The 20487-nt window shown below is 49.6% G+C and overlaps 3 protein-coding genes and 1 long non-coding RNA gene across 4 annotated transcripts in view; all 4 read right to left on the reverse strand.

Annotated features, from left to right (window-relative positions):
- Positions 1-1002: 1002 nt before the first annotated feature.
- LOC148385800 (janus kinase and microtubule-interacting protein 3-like) lies at positions 1003-2163 on the reverse strand. The gene is made up of 3 exons (XM_088399060.1): positions 1802-2163; positions 1597-1722; positions 1003-1227 (listed from the first exon to the last, which is right to left on the reverse strand). The coding sequence occupies exons 1-2, from the start codon at positions 2012-2014 to the stop codon at positions 1606-1608; spliced, it is 330 nt and encodes a 109-aa protein (XP_088255186.1). The 5' UTR covers positions 2015-2163; the 3' UTR covers positions 1003-1227; positions 1597-1605.
- Positions 2164-2185: 22 nt separating this feature from the next.
- The window catches only part of LOC148385801 (janus kinase and microtubule-interacting protein 3-like), a 141666-nt gene continuing 123364 nt past the window's right edge, over positions 2186-20487 (reverse strand). The window contains exons 10-11 of the mRNA XM_088399457.1: positions 2376-2441; positions 2186-2314 (exon numbers count right to left, since the gene is read on the reverse strand). Coding sequence (XP_088255583.1) covers positions 2186-2314; positions 2376-2441 — 195 coding nt within the window. The remainder of the gene's footprint in view (positions 2315-2375; positions 2442-20487) is intronic.
- On the reverse strand, positions 2502-4840 carry LOC148385802 (janus kinase and microtubule-interacting protein 3-like). Its single transcript, XM_088398504.1, has 8 exons — positions 4195-4840; positions 4040-4110; positions 3799-3903; positions 3541-3652; positions 3343-3459; positions 3066-3128; positions 2881-2979; positions 2502-2795 (listed from the first exon to the last, which is right to left on the reverse strand). The coding sequence occupies exons 5-8, from the start codon at positions 3409-3411 to the stop codon at positions 2502-2504; spliced, it is 525 nt and encodes a 174-aa protein (XP_088254630.1). The 5' UTR covers positions 3412-3459; positions 3541-3652; positions 3799-3903; positions 4040-4110; positions 4195-4840.
- LOC148385803 (uncharacterized) lies at positions 4947-5967 on the reverse strand. Its single transcript, XR_015863120.1, has 3 exons — positions 5781-5967; positions 5543-5656; positions 4947-5311 (listed from the first exon to the last, which is right to left on the reverse strand). It is a non-coding gene; the product is annotated as an uncharacterized LOC148385803 (long non-coding RNA).

Raw genomic sequence — 20487 nt, forward strand, 5'->3', positions numbered from 1 at the left:
CGTCCGCGTCACGTGACCACGACGTGGCAGACGTCAAATAGCAACCGCTGTTTTGTTTAGTAGACTTACAGTTGTTATGCATTGACATAATGGCGCACACACCAAATAGATTTAAATAAATTAAATAATTCTTCTGCCCACTCTCTTTTAAACAAGTTAACTCTCCCCGCGGATTTGAATTCCGGCGAAAGTTACGCCCATCGACGTCACGTATGTCACGTGACCACGACGTGGCAGATGTCATATAGCAACCGCTGTTTTGTTTAGTAGATTTACAGTTGTTATGCATTGGCATAATGGTGTGCACTCAAAATAGATTTAAATAAAATATTTCTTCTGCCTACTCCCTTTTAAACAAGTTAACTCTGCCCACGTCCATTGACGTCTTGTCTGCGTCACGTGACCACGACGTAGCGACGTCATATAGTAACCGCTGTTTTGACCAGTAGACTTAGTTATTATGCGTTGACATAATGGCGCACTGGTTAGCATGGCCACCTCTTAAGCATGATGATGCGGGTTCGACGCCTGATCAATGTTAGCATGGAGTGAGCTGAAGTGCATGGCGCTGAAGATTTGAATCTTTGAAATGCGCTGAGGTCTGACATATCAGGCAGAATGGTTTGCCATCACGTTCAACAAAAAATAGAAACTTTCCCACTCTGATTAAAACGTCCTGTGTTCATCTACGTATTTTCGTTTTGCTGTGCATCTTTTCCCTGCCATTTCGAGAGCCCAATTGACACTCATAGTTTAAAGAAATGTGTTTGCCCATCCTACTTTGTGGAATTTCACCACATGCGCTTTTGACCAAAATACCAAATTGAACTCAAGTGAAGCCAACACGCACAACCCCCCCCCCCACACACACACACACACACACACACACAAATGTTGATATGAACATAAAAGAGCCGCATGCGGTTCGGGAGTTGCGGCTTGGCCAAACCTGTACTATACAACTTTATTTGTATAAAATTTTCACAACAGCTGTCACACAAACAAAGCGGGAAAAACCGAAGACGTGCGTGTTCCGCCCACGCTGGATTTATTTGCACCTTTGAAAAGACACCGTATTGCCGCAGATGTGGCAAAGAGTACTTTTGGGCATCTGAGACGGAAGGATGTCCAAAGCATCACGTCACCTGCTCTGGTAGGCATGGTGGTGGGACGTTGAGGTCAACCGCTTTGGGGTTGGCTGACTCTTTGATCGCAGGATGCCACACACTTGAAGACAGAAGCAGAAAAGCAGAGCTAAATGCAAAATGTACTCACCGGTGACTCCAATTTTTTTCCCCCCTGAAGAAACAGCTGGACGGGTGGCCCCGGCTGGCCAGTGGGACTCTTGTTATTCTGACCCTTTTTAGTGCGCGTTTGGGGCAACAACCGTTTTTTGTGGCGCTCTCTTCTGGTTCAAAAGTGCCCTGCATGTGAATTTGCTTTTCCTGCCTTCTGATTGGATGAGCGCCGGTGTGACGCGGTGCCTCTGTCACCGTGGCGGGGGGTATACGTTGGCATCGGAGCGTCTGCCAACGTCTGAGACCGGCTGGCAGTGTATCGGAGGTGTCGAGTGCGGTGCCGCTGGAGCTCACTCACCAGCTGGTGTTAGGGCCACAGAATGAAGGCCAAGGAGAAGAATAGAAAGAGAAACAGAAACTTCTCCTCCAATTGTTTGATTTGTCTCTTCTGAGCTTCGATGAATTCTTTCAGCTCTTTGTTCCTCTAGGACGGACAAATGGAAAGTGGCATTCAAAAGCCAGTAAGCGTGCAAGTAAGTGCCGGGCTGGCTTTGGGCCCTTACCTGTTGCGCGCTGTGCAGCAGATCCATTCTCTCTTGGAGGATGCAAGCGTCGCGCTCCCTCAACTCGCACATCAGGGCTCGCTTCCATTGGTCCACGGCGCTCCTAAGCTCTTCTCTCTGATCCGCCGTCAGCACGTCATTCACGCCAGCGTGGCTGGCTTTTTCGCCGTCCGTGGCGGGGCAGTCCCGCTGCGGTAGCGCCTCGTACAACATGGCCTCCAGCTCCAGGATCCTCTGGGCCGCAATCCTCGTCCATCAGTGGTCCGGCGGGAGATTTGAGGGCGGCTTACCTTATGAGCCTGGTCCATGGAACACTTCCTGAAGTCCAACTCTTCATCCAGGTAGCCCTTCTGCTTGCAGAACATATCCTAGCACAGCTCAAGGTCAGAATTGTTGGGGCACATTGCCGGAGTTCCCCTTGGCTGATGTCGCGTGTCTGTCTACCTTCTCACTTTCAATGTCCAACATCTTCTGTTGAAGTGCTGACTTGGTCACTTTGATGTATTCTAACCACTGAGGAAAGGCTGCTGTCACATAAGCAGAATGCGAGAGCGTGCGTGGACGTGCGCGTTACCTTCTCGGCTAGGGTGAGAAGGGTCCTGGCGTGAATCACGACCACCTGCTCCTCGTTGGTGAGATTCTGCAAGAGCCCAAAGGCACAGCGTCAACAAGCTTCTTTCAGCGCAAAGCCTTCCAAAAGTCACATTTGAGCCGCCGAGTCTCGTGGAGTGCGAACATAAGGAGTTCGACATACACTTACGGCGTTATAGCCCAGGATGTCCAGCTTCTTCATCAGATCACTGATGACGATGTCCGGGGGAAAGGCGCAAGGAGCAATGTAAGGTGTTCTGGGACCTCGGGTTAAGGTTAGGGTTGCGAGGGACGCCTTACGTACGCTCACGCCCTCGGCCTCGCAGTAGATCTGCAAAGGGCTGAGGCCGTCTGGGAAACGGACTTGCAGAAACTTCAAGACGGGGGAGCGCCACTCCCTCTCCTGAAAGGCAGAGGCATGCATCCGTCCGTCCGTCCGTCCGTCCGTCACATCTCTGGCCTCAACACGCTTGTGCGAGTCTTCCCACCTCCAGCTCCAGGATGCGGAACTCAAGCAGTTCGTTTTGGTCTCGGATATCCTGGATGTGCTCTTTCAGACGCGCTTCTTCCGCCTCCATCCGCCTGACCTGAAAAGACAGTCAGACCTCATCTGCGGGGCTTCCCGACAGGTGTGACGCCAAGCGACTCCGCCCAGCGCCTTTCTTTCCGTCACCTTTTCGGCCAACTGCTGATTGCTCTGACGCAGCAGCTGCTTCTCCTCCACCCACTTGACATTCTAGAAGAGACAAACGCGTGGACAGCTTTGGAATGTTGTGTCATTTTCATCCACAAATTCTTTGGTTGACTGGAAAATGACATTTGCTTTTCTCCGCATTTTCCCAGCCACGTTCGGGGGGGGGGGGGGTTGGTCCAGTAATGCCAGACGGATGAGTGACTGAAGAATGTAGCTATTTTGTCTGAGAAAAAGGTGTGCTCATTGATGAGCTTACCTGTCCTTGTTGCTTCAGCGCTGACTCCAGATCTGCTACTCTGCTTTGATAGTGACCCATTTCTACCATCAGCTTTTCTCTGGTCTGAAAGGAGGAGGAGGGAGGCTCCTCCTCCTCCTTTCAGACCAGAGAACACCCGAGGCTGGGTGAGAACGGGGAGGCTGCGACCCGGCCGGGGGTTGCGGGAAGGGGCGCCACCTTGATCTCCTTCTCGGCGTCGTAGTCCCCTTTCGCTGGTCTGGGCTAGCAGAGCGTAGGCTCGTTGCAGCGCTTGATATTCTTGCGTCAGCTGGCGGTAGCGAAGCTCCGCCTCTTCATGCACACACCAATGCAACACAGCACTAGTACCAGAATCAGTCAGACCGGCGACAAAGCACCCGCGACGCAAAGACGAGTCCGATTCCAGGCTGAAGAGGAATGTTTGGTGCCAATACGCTGGCAGAAATGGCGGGCTACCTCTTCGGGTTCCGTGTCGGGGGTTCTGTCGGTGTGAAAAGACAAGGACGATCCGTCCGAGTCCACCAACACGTCTTCGTCGTAGCCGTAAAATGTTTCGATGACCTGCGGGCGCGGAAGCAAACATCTCTCTGAACAAACTGAAGCGACACCTCACGATGAATCGACGAGAGGAACGATAGCGAGAAAAAGGCCATTTCATCTTGCGCAACACCAAGCAGCCGCAAACAAACAGACTCACCTTGCAGGACCTCACGCTTTGTTCCTCCTCAGAGATTCTCGACGTCGGTATCGTAGCAGCAAATCTCTCTCCTGTCGACACAAATAATCCGCCTTTGAGATTCTTTGGATGCAAAGGGAACGAACGGCTCCGGCGCAGAAACAAACGCGACTCACAATGACATTTCTGACATGAGCTCCTGTCTCCAGAGCCTGAAAAACACGTCACCGGCGATGATTGGAGGGACGCTCGTCTTTTCCAAAAGTGACAACTACAGGGTGTGTCAGGGTTTTCCAGATTATCTTTATCGTATCATTGTGTTGCTTTGACTTTGACTGCGACCTGTAATAAATAATATTATTTATCCCTTATTTATCCCTATCGCTTATCCCTTCCTACACAAAGTCGTAAAACACCCCTTGCTATGTTTTGACTAGAGGTCAAGGGCTTCCTCTATTCAATCCACTCTTACACCCACCCTGTTTCTCTTAATTAAAATGCTCGTGCAGGAGCCGAGAGTCAGACTTCATTCGTACAACGGATGGACTCTCCACCTGCAGGTGTCCAAAAGAACTTACTTGTCTCCCGTGTGGTTCTTGCAAAATAAGTTGGAGCGAGCGCAACTCTAACAGGGTGCATTTTGCCACTAGCTGCCTACGGACAATGACGTCGCGCTCGCGGCTCATGGTTGACGGGCTGAGCAGCCGGGCAAGTCCGTCGTTTTCAGCGCACAGCGAGTGGCAAAGGCGCTGACAAAACGGGAGCTTTGAGCTGCTGAAAACGGCAAAACAAGTCTAAAGCGTGTTCAAACGCGTGCGCACAATGCTCCTGCTTGAAAGGTCGGAATTTAAGGGGCCAATTTTTTGGATGGCGGCCGCCGGCCAAGCTTTGGACGGAAAAGGTTTCCTGGCGACAGCGAGCGAGCGCGGCGCTGCCGTACGTGCACCGAGTCGCCTGCCTGAAGACCTTGGACAAGTCGTCGATGATGTGCCGCTGCTCCACAACTTGAAGGAACTCCATTTCACCGTCCTGCTGGCCGCAACCGCGGTCCAGGTCATTGAGCGAACTAGGCCTTCTCTGTGGAACACAAATGCAGTGGACTCTGTTGGCACGCCGCCGTTGTCCGCGTCGACTTACCAAGCTTGCCATCTCCTCGTTCTCCTGGGTGACAAAGCGCACTTTGTTTTCAAGGCGACACAGCACCAGCGAGAGTTCTTCATTCTTCCTGCTCAGGCGTTTGTTTTTGTACAGGAGTGGCAGAAACTGGCTTTCTGTTTCTCTCAGTCGCTTTAGCTGCAAGCATGAAGTGCGGGATGTGAAAGACGCACAACACGCGGGCCAGAACGTATCCATTCCTTTTGCATCGGTTTGAACGGAATCGTGGCTTTGGCTCCCAATAAAAGACATCTACCAGGCAACCGACTCGCCGCGCCGCTCAACTAATAAGCAAGCGCAATGGGTGCCTCGCTGGATGGCGCGCATCAAACGTAGCGCAAACCTTCAAGCGTGCCGTCAATAAATTACCAGTTCATTGCGCTCTTCAGAAAGCAGGGCGTTTCGATCCTCCAGTTTCCTGATGACTGCGCTGAGCTCAGCGATTTTCAGATGAAACCGTCGCGTGTCCCGATCCTCCTGAGACTGAAAACGCCCCGCAACACACACACACAAGCACTCGTTCAAAGTTCAAAACTGTTTTTGTGCTACCTTCCTCCAGCAACGAACTAAGTCATGCGTACTGCAAGTGTGTGATGAGGTGGCTTACGCAATGAAGAGGATTGCTAGTAGCGGCGTTGACCCCACTTCCAGGGTAGTTTAGGCCCGCCCTTTGGGAATCCCTCAGGGCAGCGATCTGCTGCTCGGCAGCCTGAGTCTGCAGCTGAAGGCGGTGGACGTGGCCGGCCCCAGGGCTTCATCCAAAACACTAACCGCTCTGTCTTTCAGCTTGATCTCATCCGTCTGGATGTACAAACGGGGAGCGCTCAGGCAGGCGGGCAAACTCATTTGCCAGAATTGTGACAAAAACAAAGAGAGCAACCGGCCAATTTTTTTCTGGAATCGACTAGAACACCTTTGCTGTGACAAAAGCGAAGCGAGCAACCGGACATTTTCTTCTTGTGAAATAGAATAGAATAGAATGCCTTAGGTGTCATTGCACTGCAGGTATACAACGAAATTGGGAACATAGCCACGCACCGCGCATCTGATCAGTCCTACCAGTCGGCGGATCTCCCTCTCGCAGTCTCTCTTGGTTCGGCTCAGCTCCTCCCGATGCTGGTGATGAGCCGATCGGAGCTCGGCCGCTCGGGACTGCCAGGCCTGCTGGGCCGCTGCCAGGGCTTCTTCCGCGCTCCTGGTGGAGGCGACACCGCTCGGTCTCCCGACACCGCCGCGTCTCCTCCACCTCCGCCAGCAAAGCGCCCCCCCTCCTCACCTGAGCAGACATTGCGCCACACCGGGCCGTTGAGACCGCAACGGAGCGCCGCGACGCTTACTGGGGACAAGCTACACAATACGGTAGCGGCCGCATCGAAGCCCAACGTGGCGTGCGGATAGTCAGACACGGATAGAGCGGATCACCTTGTCCATGGAGCCGTCCCTCAGGCTGAGGACCAAGGCATTCAGTCGCTGGATCTCTCCATCTTTGATTTTGATCACTCTCATCAGCTCCATTTCATGCTGCCGCAGTAATGTCTCCCTGGTAATGGCTAACTCTTTCTGCTTCTCCTCATGGAGTTTGCTTTTGAGTTCCGTCATGGCGGCGGTGGCACGGTGGTGCTCCGCCCGCAGGTCCTGACTTCTCTCTCTCTCCAGACAGCTGACCTGACATGACTTAGACTTAGACTTAGACAAACTTTATTGTCATCTTGTCTGCACATGGTGCATACAAAACGAAATTCCGTTGCATACGTCTTACAACAAAGTAGTGATATTGCAGTTGAATAGAAGTAACATACCCTATGAAAATATATATATATACATATATACTATATATATATATATATATATATATATATATATATATTAAAAATAAGTATAAAGTGCAGCAGTGATAATTATGCAATAGTGCAAGTAGGCAAAACAGTATTCAAGAGTGTGCAGAGGAATGCTAAACCATGTATTAAACTTCTATTTAAAGGGTTTATACAAGTTCAGTAAAGTTGGTAGTGCGAGATAGTGCAAGATAGAGGTCCGTAGTGTCATAAAGTACAGTTCTGTGAATGTGTGATGCAGAGTTCAGTTTAGAGCTCAACAGTTCTAGTGTTCAACAGTCTGATGACAGCAGGGAAAAAGCTGTTGCAGAACCTGGTGGACCTGCAGCGGATGCTGCAAACCTCTTCCCAGAGGGCAGCAGGGAGAACAGTCCATGGTGGGGGTGTGATGGGTCATTGATGATGTTACGGGCACGGGACATGCAGCGCTGAGATGAAATGTCCTGAATGGAGGGAAGAGGAGCCCCTATGATCCTCTCTGCTGTCCTCACCACTCTCCTCACGTTCTTCCAATCGGAGGCGGTGCAGCCTCCACACCACACAGAGAGACAGCTTGTCAGAATGCTCTCTATGGTGCTCCTGTAGAACGTCCTCATGATGGGTGGGGGCAGGTGGGCTCTCCTCATCCTCCGCAGGAAGTACAAGCGCTTCTGTGCCCTCTTGACCAGTGCCGTAGTGTTCATAGTCCAGGTGAGGTCTTCTGTGATGTGGACCCCCAGGAATTTGGTGGTGCTGACCACCTCCACAGCTGAGCTGTTGATGATCAGTGGAGCGTGGTGAGGCTGTTTTTTCCTGAAGTCGACGATGATCTCCTTCATCTTCTCCTCATTCAGGATCAGGCTGTTTTCTCTGCACCAGCCCACCAGCTGCTCCACCTCCTCTCTGTAGTCCAGGTCGTTGTTGTCTCTGATGAGCCCCACCACCGTTGTGTCGTCTGCTGACTTCACGATGTGATTGGTGGTGAACCTGAGGACGCAGTCGTGTGTCATCAGGGTGCACAGCAGGGGGCTCAGGACGCAGCCCTGAAGGGAGCCTGTGCTGAGGGTGATGACATCAGAGGTGTTCTGTCCGACCCGGACTGACTGAGGTCTGTTGGTGAGGAAGTCTAGCAGCCAGTTGCGAAGGGGGGTGTTGAAGCCCAGGTGTTCCAATTTTCCTACCAGATGCTGTGGGATGATGGTGTTAAACGCTGAGCTGAAGTCCAGGAACATGGGTGTTCTTCTCCTCCAGGTGAGCCAGGCTCAGGTGAAGAACGGAGGAGATGGCGTCCTGAGTGGAGCGGTTTTGCCGGTCGCCAAACTGGAACGGGTCAAATAATAGGGGGAGTCTGGAAACGATGTGACCTTTAAGCAGCCTTTCGAAGCACTTCATCATAACCGGAGTCAGTGCAACAGGCCGGTAATCATTAAATGAGGTGATTTGAGGTTTCTTCGGCACCGGAATGATGGAGGCAGTCTTAAAGCACGCCGGCACTGTGGCTTGGCCCAGCGAGGTGTTAAAAATGTCTGTGATGACCCCAGCCAGATGACTTGCACATTCCCTGAACACACGCCCAGGAATGTTGTCGGGGCCAGGGGCCTTACAGGGGTTGACTCTCCTCAGGGTCTTCAACACATCGGCGGAGTCAAGGCAGAGTACCTCCTCTTCCTGATGGGGGACAGTTTTAACTGCTGGAGTGCCGTTTAGTGCCTCGAACCTCCCAAAGAAGTTATTTAGACCATTTAGAAAGTCAGCATCAACTACACCCACCGGGGGGGGGGGAGGGTGAGTTGTAGTCTGTAATCGCCCGTATGCCTTGCCACATACTCCTGATGTTTTTGACGTCGTGGAAACGATCCTGAAATTTTCGACTGCGGTCTCGCTTCGCTATCCTGATGGCACGGTTCAAGTTGGCTCTCGCTGTCCTCAGTGTCTCCTTGTCGCCAGACTTGAAGGCAGAGTTCCGCGCTCGTAGCGTTTGACGTACCTCCTCAGTCATCCAGGGTCGTTGGTTGCCCCGGGTGATGATATTCTTAGTGGTGCTGACGTCCTCGGTGCATTTGTTGATGTAGGCTGACACAGTCATGGCACACGCATGTCTAATCTACATCGGGAAAACTGGGAGGGAGGGAGGCAGGCAGGGAGGCAGGCAGGGAGGCAGGCAGGGAGGCAGGCAGTGTCTGTCTGTTGAGGTTTTCACCTTGTTCTTCTCCTGCTGAAGTTCTAACTGGACGTCCATCAGTTTGGTTCTCAGCTCGTCATTGGCGGCCTGAAGGGCGTCCGTTCGCTCCGCCTTGGCCCGCCCTGCCGGAGCTCGTTTGGACATCTCTTACTCGAGTCTCGCCCGGTCGTCAGTCAGAGATCACAACATTTGTACCTGGAGAGCACAAACGCAGCGCTGTTTTCCACTGGCTTCGAACTCAACTTCAATCGGTACCGTAACTTACAACATCATAAACATAGAACTAGCTTGACTTATTCATTGAATAAATGCATTTGGTTCTTCAAAACTGCATCACGCAACATAGCGTGACCGAGACGGCCGTTATCCACCTGCGTGAAGTTATTTGGTGAAATGAATGAGATGTTTAAGACACCATCGTTCTGTCTCTATGTAGATGAAGGTAAATAATCGATTGCTGAAGGTCCAAAGGTGTTGTGATAAACAAATAAACATATTAGTGATTAGTGACATATTTGTGATAAACATATTAGGCAGGATAATCACATATGTTAACGTGACTGCCCACACTGTATTTATTTATGGTTATTTGTTAAATCGAGTACTGTTAGACATGAAATAGGAAGTGTTTAACATAAATGGAAGACGAAAGGGGTACTCACCATTGTAGCTCCTGCTGGTCAATGATACGAGCCTCTTCTTGCAGTGGAAAACATACAGCCAACAAACACCGTGGAACCTAAAGGAATGAAATTAAACATTAACATTTAGCCTCAACCAACATTCACAGATACAACGCAACGCAAACTACACAAACGTAAATCTTTTTAAACACAATGAGTTGTACTTACCGTGTACGCTCTAGACGGTCCACTTGCAAGCGGAAAATAAAGATATTTCTGTTGATAATCGTCGTGTTTGTATCCGGTGTCTCGCTCAAGGCCATTGCGCCCACAGATTTGAATTTTGGCGAGAGTTCAGCCTATTGACGTCATTTCCGCGGTGTAATACCCGCATATCTGAAACGGCAAAGTTAAGAGTAGAGTTAAATAAAGTTTTTAGTCAACGCAATAATTTACAACCGTTGACCAGTCGAAATAATCGTCGAAATTTGGCGTCTGTGGCTGGAAGCAGACGCCGAGTTCGACATTCCTCCCAAACGCCACACTCCCTCGCTTTTCAGGGCTAAAAAAAAACAGTTGTAATTACCTTGTACGCTCTAGACGGTCAAGTTGCAAGCTGAAAACAAAAATATTTGCCTTGTTAGTCATCGTGTTACTAACAGCTGTGTCTTGTTTGCCAGAACTGCCGCTTTCCTACTTCCTGTTGCAAGCCACGCCCACGGATTATAATTTTGCCGTGAGTTCCGCCTATTGACGTCATGTCCGCGTCACATGACTGCGACGTAATATTATCTAAAACTGTTTGTGCGGTATTGTGTTGTTCTGTGCGGTATTGTGTTATTCTGTGCGGCGTCGTGTTGTTCTGTGCGGCGTCGTGTTGTTCAGTGCGACGTCGTGTTGTTCAGTGCGGCATGGTGTTGTTCAGTGCGGCATGGTGTTGTTCAGTGCGGCATGGTGTTGTTCAGTGCGGCATAATGTTGTTCAGTGCGGCATAATGTTGTTCAGTGCGGCATGGTGTTGTTCAGTGCGGCATGGTGTTGTTCAGCGCGGCATGGTGTTGTTCAGTGCGGCATAATGTTGTTCAGTGCGGCATAATGTTGTTCAGTGCGGCATGGTGTTGTTCAGTGCGGGATGGTGTTGTTCAGTGCAGGATGGTGTTGTTCAGTGCGGCATGGTGTTGTTCAATGCGGCATGGTGTTGTTCAGTGCGGGATGGTGTTGTTCAGTGCGGCATGGTGTTGTTCAATGCGGCATGGTGTTGTTCAGTGCGGGATGGTGTTGTTCAGTGCAGGATGGTGTTGTTCAGTGCGGCATGGTGTTGTTCAGTGCGGAATGGTGTTGTTCAGTGCGGCATGGTGTTGTTCAGTGCGGCATGGTGTTGTTCAGTCCGGGATGGTGTTGTTCAATGCGGGATCGTGTTGTTCAGTGCGGGGTGGTGTTGTTCAGTGCGGGATGGTGTTGTTCAGTGCGGCATGGTGTTGTTCAATGCGGCATGGTGTTGTTCAGTGCGGGATGGTGTTGTTCATTGCGGCATGGTGTTGTTCAGTGCGGCATGGTGTTGTTCAGTGCGGCATGGTGTTGTTCAGTGCGGCATGGTGTTGTTCAGTGCGGCATAATGTTGTTCAGTGCGGCATGGTGTTGTTCAGTGTGGAAAGGTGTTGTTCAGTGCAGGATGGTGTTGTTCAGTGCGGCATGGTGTTGTTCAATGCAGGATCGTGTTGTTCAGTGCAGCATAATGTTGTTCAGTGCAGCATGGTGTTGTTCAGTGCGGCATGGTGTTGTTCAATGCGGCATGGTGTTGTTCACTGCGGGATGTTGTTGTTCAATGCGGGATCGTGTTGTTCAGTGCGGCATAATGTTGTTCAGTGCAGCATGGTGTTGTTCAGTGCGGCATGGTGTTGTTCAGTGCGACATAATGTTGTTTAGTGTGGCATAATGTTGTTCAGTGCGGCATAATGTTGTTCAGTGCGGCATGGTGTTGTTCAGTGCGGCATGGTGTTGTTCAGTGCGGCATGGTGTTGTTCAGTGCAGGATGGTGTTGTTCAGTGCGGCATGGTGTTGTTCAATGCGGCATGGTGTTGTTCAGTGCGGGATGGTGTTGTTCAGTGCAGGATGGTGTTGTTCAGTGCGGCATGGTGTTGTTCAGTGCGGAATGGTGTTGTTCAGTGCGGCATGGTGTTGTTCAGTGCGGCATGGTGTTGTTCAGTGCAGGATGGTGTTGTTCAATGCGGGATCGTGTTGTTCAGTGCGGCATGGTGTTGTTCAGTGCGGGATGGTGTTGTTCAGTGCGGCATAATGTTGTTCAGTGCGGCATGGTGTTGTTCAGTGCGGCATGGTGTTGTTCAGTGCGGCATGGTGTTGTTCAGTGCGGCATGGTGTTGTTCAGTGCGGCATAATGTTGTCCAGTGCGCCATAATGTTGTTCAGTGCGGCATGGTGTTGTTTAGTGCGGGATGGTGTTGTTCAGTGCAGGATGGTGTTGTTCAGTGCGGCATGGTGTTGTTCAATGCAGCATGGTGTTGTTCAGTGCGGGATGGTGTTGTTCAGTGCGGCATGGTGTTGTTCAGTGTGGCATAATGTTGTTCAGTGCGGCATGGTGTTGTTCAGTGCGGCATGGTGTTGTTCAGTGCGGCATGGTGTTGTTCAGTGCAGGATGGTGTTGTTCAGTGCGGCATGGTGTTCAATGCAGGATCGTGTTGTTCAGTGCAGCATAATGTTGTTCAGTGCAGCATGGTGTTGTTCAGTGCGGCATGGTGTTGTTCAATGCGGCATGGTGTTGTTCAGTGCGGGATGGTGTTGTTCAGTGCGGCATGGTGTTTTTCAGTGCGGCATAATGTTGTTCAGTGCGGCATGGTGTTGTTCAGTGCGGCATGGTGTTGTTCAGTGCAGGATGGTGTTGTTCAGTGCGGCATGGTGTTCAATGCAGGATCGTGTTGTTCAGTGCAGCATAATGTTGTTCAGTGCAGCATGGTGTTGTTCAGTGCGGCATGGTGTTGTTCAATGCGGCATGGTGTTGTTCAGTGCGGGATGGTGTTGTTCAGTGCGGCATGGTGTTTTTCAGTGCGGCATAATGTTGTTCAGTGCGGCATGGTGTTGTTCAGTGCGGCATGGTGTTGTTCAGTGCAGGATGGTGTTGTTCAGTGCGGCATGGTGTTCAATGCAGGATCGTGTTGTTCAGTGCAGCATAATGTTGTTCAGTGCAGCATGGTGTTGTTCAGTGCGGCATGGTGTTGTTCAATGCGGCATGGTGTTGTTCACTGCGGGATGGTGTTGTTCAATGCGGGATCGTGTTGTTCAGTGCGGCATAATGTTTTTCAGTGCAGCATGGTGTTGTTCAGTGCGGCATGGTGTTGTTCAGTGCGACATAATGTTGTTTAGTGCGGCATAATGTTGTTCAGTGCGGCATAATGTTGTTCAGTGCGGCATGGTGTTGTTCAGTGCGGCATGGTGTTGTTCAGTGCGGCATGGTGTTGTTCAGTGCAGGATGGTGTTGTTCAGTGCGGCATGGTGTTGTTTAATGCGGCATGGTGTTGTTCAGTGCGGGATGGTGTTGTTCAGTGCAGGATGGTGTTGTTCAGTGCGGCATGGTGTTGTTCAGTGCGGAATGGTGTTGTTTAGTGCGGCATGGTGTTGTTCAGTGCGGCATGGTGTTGTTCAGTGCAGGATGGTGTTGTTCAATGCGGGATCGTGTTGTTCAGTGCGGCATGGTGTTGTTCAGTGCGGCATGGTGTTGTTCAGTGCGGCATAATGTTGTTCAGTGCGGCATGGTGTTGTTCAGTGCGGCATGGTGTTGTTCAGTGCGGCATGGTGTTGTTCAGTGCGGCATGGTGTTGTTCAGTGCGGCATAATGTTGTCCAGTGCGCCATAATGTTGTTCAGTGCGGCATGGTGTTGTTTAGTGCGGGATGGTGTTGTTCAGTGCAGGATGGTGTTGTTCAGTGCGGCATGGTGTTGTTCAATGCGGCATGGTGTTGTTCAGTGCGGGATGGTGTTGTTCAGTGCGGCATGGTGTTGTTCAGTGCGGCATAATGTTGTTCAGTGCGGCATGGTGTTGTTCAGTGCGGCATGGTGTTGTTCAGTGCGGCATGGTGTTGTTCAGTGCGGAATGGTGTTGTTCAGTGCGGCATGGTGTTGTTCAGTGCGGGATGGTGTTGTTCAATGCGGGATCGTGTTGTTCAGTGCGGGGTGGTGTTGTTCAGTGCAGGATGGTGTTGTTCAGTGCAGGATGGTGTTGTTCAGTGCGGCATGGTGTTGTTCAATGCAGGATCGTGTTGTTCAGTGCAGCATAATGTTGTTCAGTGCAGCATGGTGTTGTTCAGTGCGGCATGGTGTTGTTCAATGCGGCATGGTGTTGTTCAGTGCGGGATGGTGTGTTTCAGTGCGGCATGGTGTTTTTCAGTGCGGCATAATGTTGTTCAGTGCGGCATGGTGTTGTTCAGTGCGGCATGGTGTTGTTCAGTGCGACATAATGTTGTTCAGTGCGGCATAATGTTGTTCAGTGCGGCATGGTGTTGTTCAGTGCGGCATGGTGTTGTTCAGTGCGGCATGGTGTTGTTCAGTGCGGCATGGTGTTGTTCAGTGCAGGATGGTGTTGTTCAGTGCAGGATGGTGTTGTTCAATGCGGCATGGTGTTGTTCAGTGCGGGATGGTGTTGTTCAGTGCAGGATGGTGTTGTTCAGTGCGGCATGGTGTTGTTCAGTGCGGAATGGTGTTGTTCAGTGCGGCATGGTGTTGTTCAGTGCGGCATGGTGTTGTTCAGTGCAGGATGGTGTTGTTCAATGCGGGATGGTGTTGTTCAGTGCGGGATGGTGTTGTTCAGTGCAGGATGGTGTTGTTCAGTGCGGCATGGTGTTGTTCAATGCGGCATGGTGTTGTTCAGTGCAGGATGGTGTTGTTCAGTGCGGCATGGTGTTGTTCAATGCGGCATGGTGTTGTTCAATGCGGCATGGTGTTGTTCAGTGCGGCATGGTGTTGTTCAGTGCGGCATGGTGTTGTTCAGTGCAGCGTAATGTTGTTCAGTGCGGCATGGTGTTGTTCAGTGCGGAATGGTGTTGTTCAGTGCGGCATGGTGTTGTTCAGTGCGGGATGGTGTTGTTCAGTGCGGCATGGTGTTGCTCAGTGCGGCATGGTGTTGTTCAGTGCGGGATGGTGTTGTTCATTGCGGCATGGTGTTGTTCAGTGCGGCATGGTGTTGTTCAGTGCGGCATGGTGTTGTTCAGTGCGGCATAATGTTGTTCAGTGCGCCATAATGTTGTTCAGTGCGGCATGGTGTTGTTCAGTGCGGGATGGTGTTGTTCAGTGCAGGATGGTGTTGTTCAGTGCGGCATGGTGTTGTTCAATGCGGGATCGTGTTGTTCAGTGCGGCATGGTGTTGTTCAGTGCGGCATGGTGTTGTTCAGTGCGGCATGGTGTTGTTCAGTGCGGCATAATGTTGTTCAATGCGGCATAATGTTGTTCAGTGCGGCATAATGTTGTTCAGTGCGGCATAATGTTGTTCAGTGCGGCATAATGTTGTTCAGTGCGGGATGGTGTTGTTCATTGCGTCATGGTGTTGTTCAGTGCGGCATGGTGTTGTTCAGTGCGGCATGGTGTTGTTCAGTGCGGGATGGTGTTGTTCAGTGCAGGATGGTGTTGTTCAGTGCGGCATGGTGTTGTTCAGTGCGGCATGGTGTTGTTCATTTCGGCATAATGTTGTTCAGTGCGGCATAATGTTGTTTAGTGCGGCATGGTGTTGTTCAGTGCGGGATGGTGTTGTTCAGTGCGTTATAATGTTGTTCAGTGCGGCATGGTGTTGTTCAGTGCGGCATGGTGTTGTTCAGTGCGGCATGGTGTTGTTCAGTGCGGCATAATGTTGTTCAGTGCGGCATAATGTTGTTCAGTGCGGCATGGTGTTGTTCAGTGCGGGATGGTGTTGTTCAGTGCGGGATGGTGTTGTTCAGTGCGGCATGGTCTTCAATGCAGAATGGTGTTGTTCAGTGCAGGATGGTGTTGTTCAGTGCGGCATGGTGTTGTTCAGTGCGGCATAATGTTGTTTAGTGCGGCATGGTGTTGTTCAGTGCGGGATGGTGTTGTTCAGTGCGTTATAATGTTGTTCAGTGCGGCATGGTGTTGTTCAGTGCAGCGTAATGTTGTTCAGTGCGGCATGGTGTTGTTCAGTGCGGAATGGTGTTGTTCAGTGCGGCATGGTGTTGTTCAGTGCGGGATGGTGTTGTTCAGTGCGGCATGGTGTTGCTCAGTGCGGCATGGTGTTGTTCAGTGCGGGATGGTGTTGTTCATTGCGGCATGGTGTTGTTCAGTGCGGCATGGTGTTGTTCAGTGCGGCATGGTGTTGTTCAGTGCGGCATAATGTTGTTCAGTGCGCCATAATGTTGTTCAGTGCGGCATGGTGTTGTTCAGTGCGGGATGGTGTTGTTCAGTGCAGGATGGTGTTGTTCAGTGCGGCATGGTGTTGTTCAATGCGGGATCGTGTTGTTCAGTGCGGCATGGTGTTGTTCAGTGCGGCATGGTGTTGTTCAGTGCGGCATGGTGTTGTTCAATGCGGCATGGTGTTGTTCAGTGCGGCATAATGTTGTTCAGTGCGGCATAATGTTGTTCAGTGCGGCATAATGTTGTTCAGTGCGGCATAATGTTGTTCAGTGCGGCATAATGTTGTTCAGTGCGGGATGGTGTTGTTCATTGCGGCATGGTGTTGTTCAGTGCGGCATGGTGTTGTTCAGTGCGGCATGGTGTTGTTCAGTGCGGGATGGTGTTGTTCAGTGCAGGATGGTGTTGTTCAGTGCGGCATGGTGTTGTTCAGTGCGGCATGGTGTTGTTCATTTCGGCATAATGTTGTTCAGTGCGGCATAATGTTGTTTAGTGCGGCATGGTGTTGTTCAGTGCGGGATGGTGTTGTTCAGTGCGTTATAATGTTGTTCAGTGCGGCATGGTGTTGTTCAGTGCGGCATGGTGTTGTTCAGTGCGGCATGGTGTTGTTCAGTGCGGCATAATGTTGTTCAGTGCGGCATAATGTTGTTCAGTGCGGCATGGTGTTGTTCAGTGCGGGATGGTGTTGTTCAGTGCGGGATGGTGTTGTTCAGTGCGGCATGGTGTTCAATGCGGAATGGTGTTGTTCAGTGCAGGATGGTGTTGTTCAGTGCGGCATGGTGTTGTTCAGTGCGGCATAATGTTGTTCAGTGCGGCATGGTGTTGTTCAGTGCGGCATGGTGTTGTTCAGTGCGGCATGGTGTTGTTCAGTGCGGCATAATGTTCAGTGCGGCATGGTGTTGTTCAGTGCGGCATGGTGTTGTTCAGTGCGGCATAATGTTCAGTGCGGCATAATGTTGTTCAGTGCGGCATGGTGTTGTTCAGTGCGGGATGGTGTTGTTCAGTGCAGGATGGTGTTGTTCAGTGCGGCATGGTGTTCAGTGCGGGATGGTGTCTTTCAGTGCGGCATGGTGTCGTTCAGTGCGGCATGGTGTCTTTCAGTGCGGCATGGTGTCGTTCAGTGAGGCATGGTGTTGTTCAGTGCGGCATGGTGTTTAGTGCGGCATGGTGTTGTTCAGTGCGGGATGGTGTTGTTCAGTGTGGCATGGTGTTCTGTGCGGCATGGTGTTGTTCAGTGCGGTATCGTGTTGTTCAGTGCGGTATCGTGTTTCTCAGTGCGGTATCGTGTTGTTCAGTGCAGTACCGTTGTGTTGTTCGTATTGTGTTTAACACTTAGCCTCTAACACTTAGCCTCTAACACTTAGCCTCTAGCATCTAGAAGGTAAATAAATAGGAAGGAAGGACTCACCGGTGACGTCTTCGCCCACGTCCAAGCGTTGTACTTTGTATTTTCATCCTTCTGACAGTGGAAAACATAGCCAACAAACACCGTGGAACCTAAACGAATGAAAGAAAACTATCATTTGGCCACAACCAACATTCACAGATACAACACAATGTGACGTGCGGGGTTGAGGTTAAAGGTTGAGTGAAGGGCCCTCGTTTTAAACTACTTTTTTGAAAAGGATTGGGAACAAGTAAGACGTATTTAATTTATTTAATGGGAAGTAGTAAGAGCTATTGAATTTAATCTATGTATTATATTCTATTGTATTGTATTCTGTTGTATTCTTTTGGATTGTATTCACACTAACCCCACTAAAACTTCAGCCCACAAAAACTCGCCTCTGGCGCCTAGCCTCTGGCACTTAGCCTCTAACACTTAGCCTTTAACACTTAGCCTTTAACACTTAGCCTTTAACACTTAGCCTAGAAGGTGAATAAATAGGGTTAAAGGTTGAGTGAAGGGACCTCGTTTTAAACTACTTTTTTGAAAAGGAGTGGGAACAAGTAAGACGTATTTAATTTATTTAATGGGAAGTAGTAAGACTTATTAAATTTATTTAATCTACTTTTCTTCCCAGGCAAAATTTGATGTGCTGCAATTCCAAATTTCCAAAGTGAATGAAGGAATGAAGTCCTTTAAATTATGATTTTGTATAAATACTAGGCATTAACACAAAATTGACGGCACAAAATGGGCAGACTTTACTTGTTTGAAAAGGACTGGTTACAAGACAGACTTTTTTAATTTATTTAATGGGAAGAAGACTTATTTAGTTTAATTGATCTATTTTTGTTCCCTGGCAAAATTCGATTTGCTGCAATTCCAAATTTCCAAAGTGAATGAAGGAAAGAAGTCGTTTAAATTATGATTTTGTTTAAATACTAGGCATAGACACAAAATCTACGGCACAAAATGGGCAGACTTTACTTGTTTGAAGAGGACTGGTTACAAGACAGACTTTTCTGATTTATTTAATGGGAAGAAGACTTATTTAGTTTATTTAATCTATTTTTGTTCCCTGGCAAAATTGGATTTGCTGAAATTGTATTTTGCCAAATCTTGCCTTGAGACCTGATAGGAAGTATTAAACGCTTAGTTAAATCAATACAAGTTGGTAATAAGAGCGAGTAATGTTGGTTGAACCGATGAATGAAGGTTGAAAGCAATTTAAATTATGACTTTGTATAAATACTAGATATTAACAGAACATCTACTGCGCGAAATGGGCAGAGTTTACTTGTTTGAGAAGGAGTGGCTTATTCAAAACTAAGATTTATTTAATCTGTTTGTTCCCAGGCAAAATTGGATGTGATGCAATTCCAAATTTCACCACATGATGGTGCCCAATTTAAACAAGAACAACACCATTCCGCAATGAACAACACCATCCCGCACTGAACAACACCATGCCGCATTGAACAACACCATGCCGCACTGAACAACACCATCCCGCACTGAACAACACCACCCCGCACTGAACAACACGATCCCGCATTGAACAACACCATCCCGGACTGAACAACACCATGCCGCACTGAACAACACCATTCCGCACTGAACAACACCATGCCGCACTGAACAACACCATGCCGCACTGAACAACACCATGCCGCACTGAACAACACCATGCCGCACTGAACAACATTATGCCGCACTGAACAACACCATGCCGCACTGAACAACACCATCCTGCACTGAACAACACCATGCCGCATTGAACAACACCATGCCGCACTGAACAACACCATCCTGCACTGAACAACACCATCCCGCACTGAACAACACCATGCCGCACTGAACAACATTATGGCGCACTGAACAACATTATGCCGCACTGAACAACACCATGCCGCACTGAACAACACCATGCCGCACTGAACAACACCATGCCGCACTGAACAACATTATGCCGCACTGAACAACATTATGCCGCACTGAACAACACCATGCCGCACTGAACAACACCATGCCGCACTGAACAACACCATGCCGCACTGAACAACACGACGTCGCACTGAACAACACGACGCCGCACAGAACAACACGACGCCGCACAGAATAACACAATACCGCACAGAACAACACAATACCGCACAAACAGTTTTAGATAATATTACGTCGCAGTCATGTGACGCGGACATGACGTCATTAGGCGGAACTCACGGCAAAATTATAATCCGTGGGCGTGGCTTGCAACAGGAAGTAGGAAAGCGGCAGTTCTGGCAAACAAGACACAGCGGTTAGTAACACGATGACTAACAAGGCAAATATTTTTGTTTTCAGCTTGCAACTTGACCGTCTAGAGCGTACAAGGTAATTACAACTGTTTTTTTTTAGCCCTGAAAAGCGAGGGAGTGTGGCGTTTGGGAGGAATGTCGAACTCGGCGTCTGCTTCCAGCCACAGACGCCAAATTTCGACGATTATTTCGACTGGTCAACGGTTGTAAATTATTGCGTTGACTAAAAACTTTATTTAACTCTACTCTTAACTTTGCCGTTTCAGATATGCGGGTATTACACCGCGGAAATGACGTCAATAGGCTGAACTCTCGCCAAAATTCAAATCTGTGGGCGCAATGGCCTTGAGCGAGACACCGGATACAAACACGACGATTATCAACAGAAATATCTTTATTTTCTGCTTGCAAGTGGACCGTCTAGAGCGTACACGGTAAGTACAACTCATTGTGTTTAAAAAGATTTACGTTTGTGTAGTTTGCGTTGCGTTGTATCTGTGAATGTTGGTTGAGGCTAAATGTTAATGTTTAATTTCATTCCTTTAGGTTCCACGGTGTTTGTTGGCTGTATGTTTTCCACTGCAAGAAGAGGCTCGTATCATTGACCAGCAGGAGCTACAATGGTGAGTACCCCTTTCGTCTTCCATTTAT

This window comes from Syngnathus floridae, chromosome 15 (assembly GCF_059516105.1).
Source record: "Syngnathus floridae isolate MCC-2025c chromosome 15, RoL_Sflo_1.0, whole genome shotgun sequence".
Classification (NCBI taxonomy): domain Eukaryota; kingdom Metazoa; phylum Chordata; class Actinopteri; order Syngnathiformes; family Syngnathidae; genus Syngnathus; species Syngnathus floridae.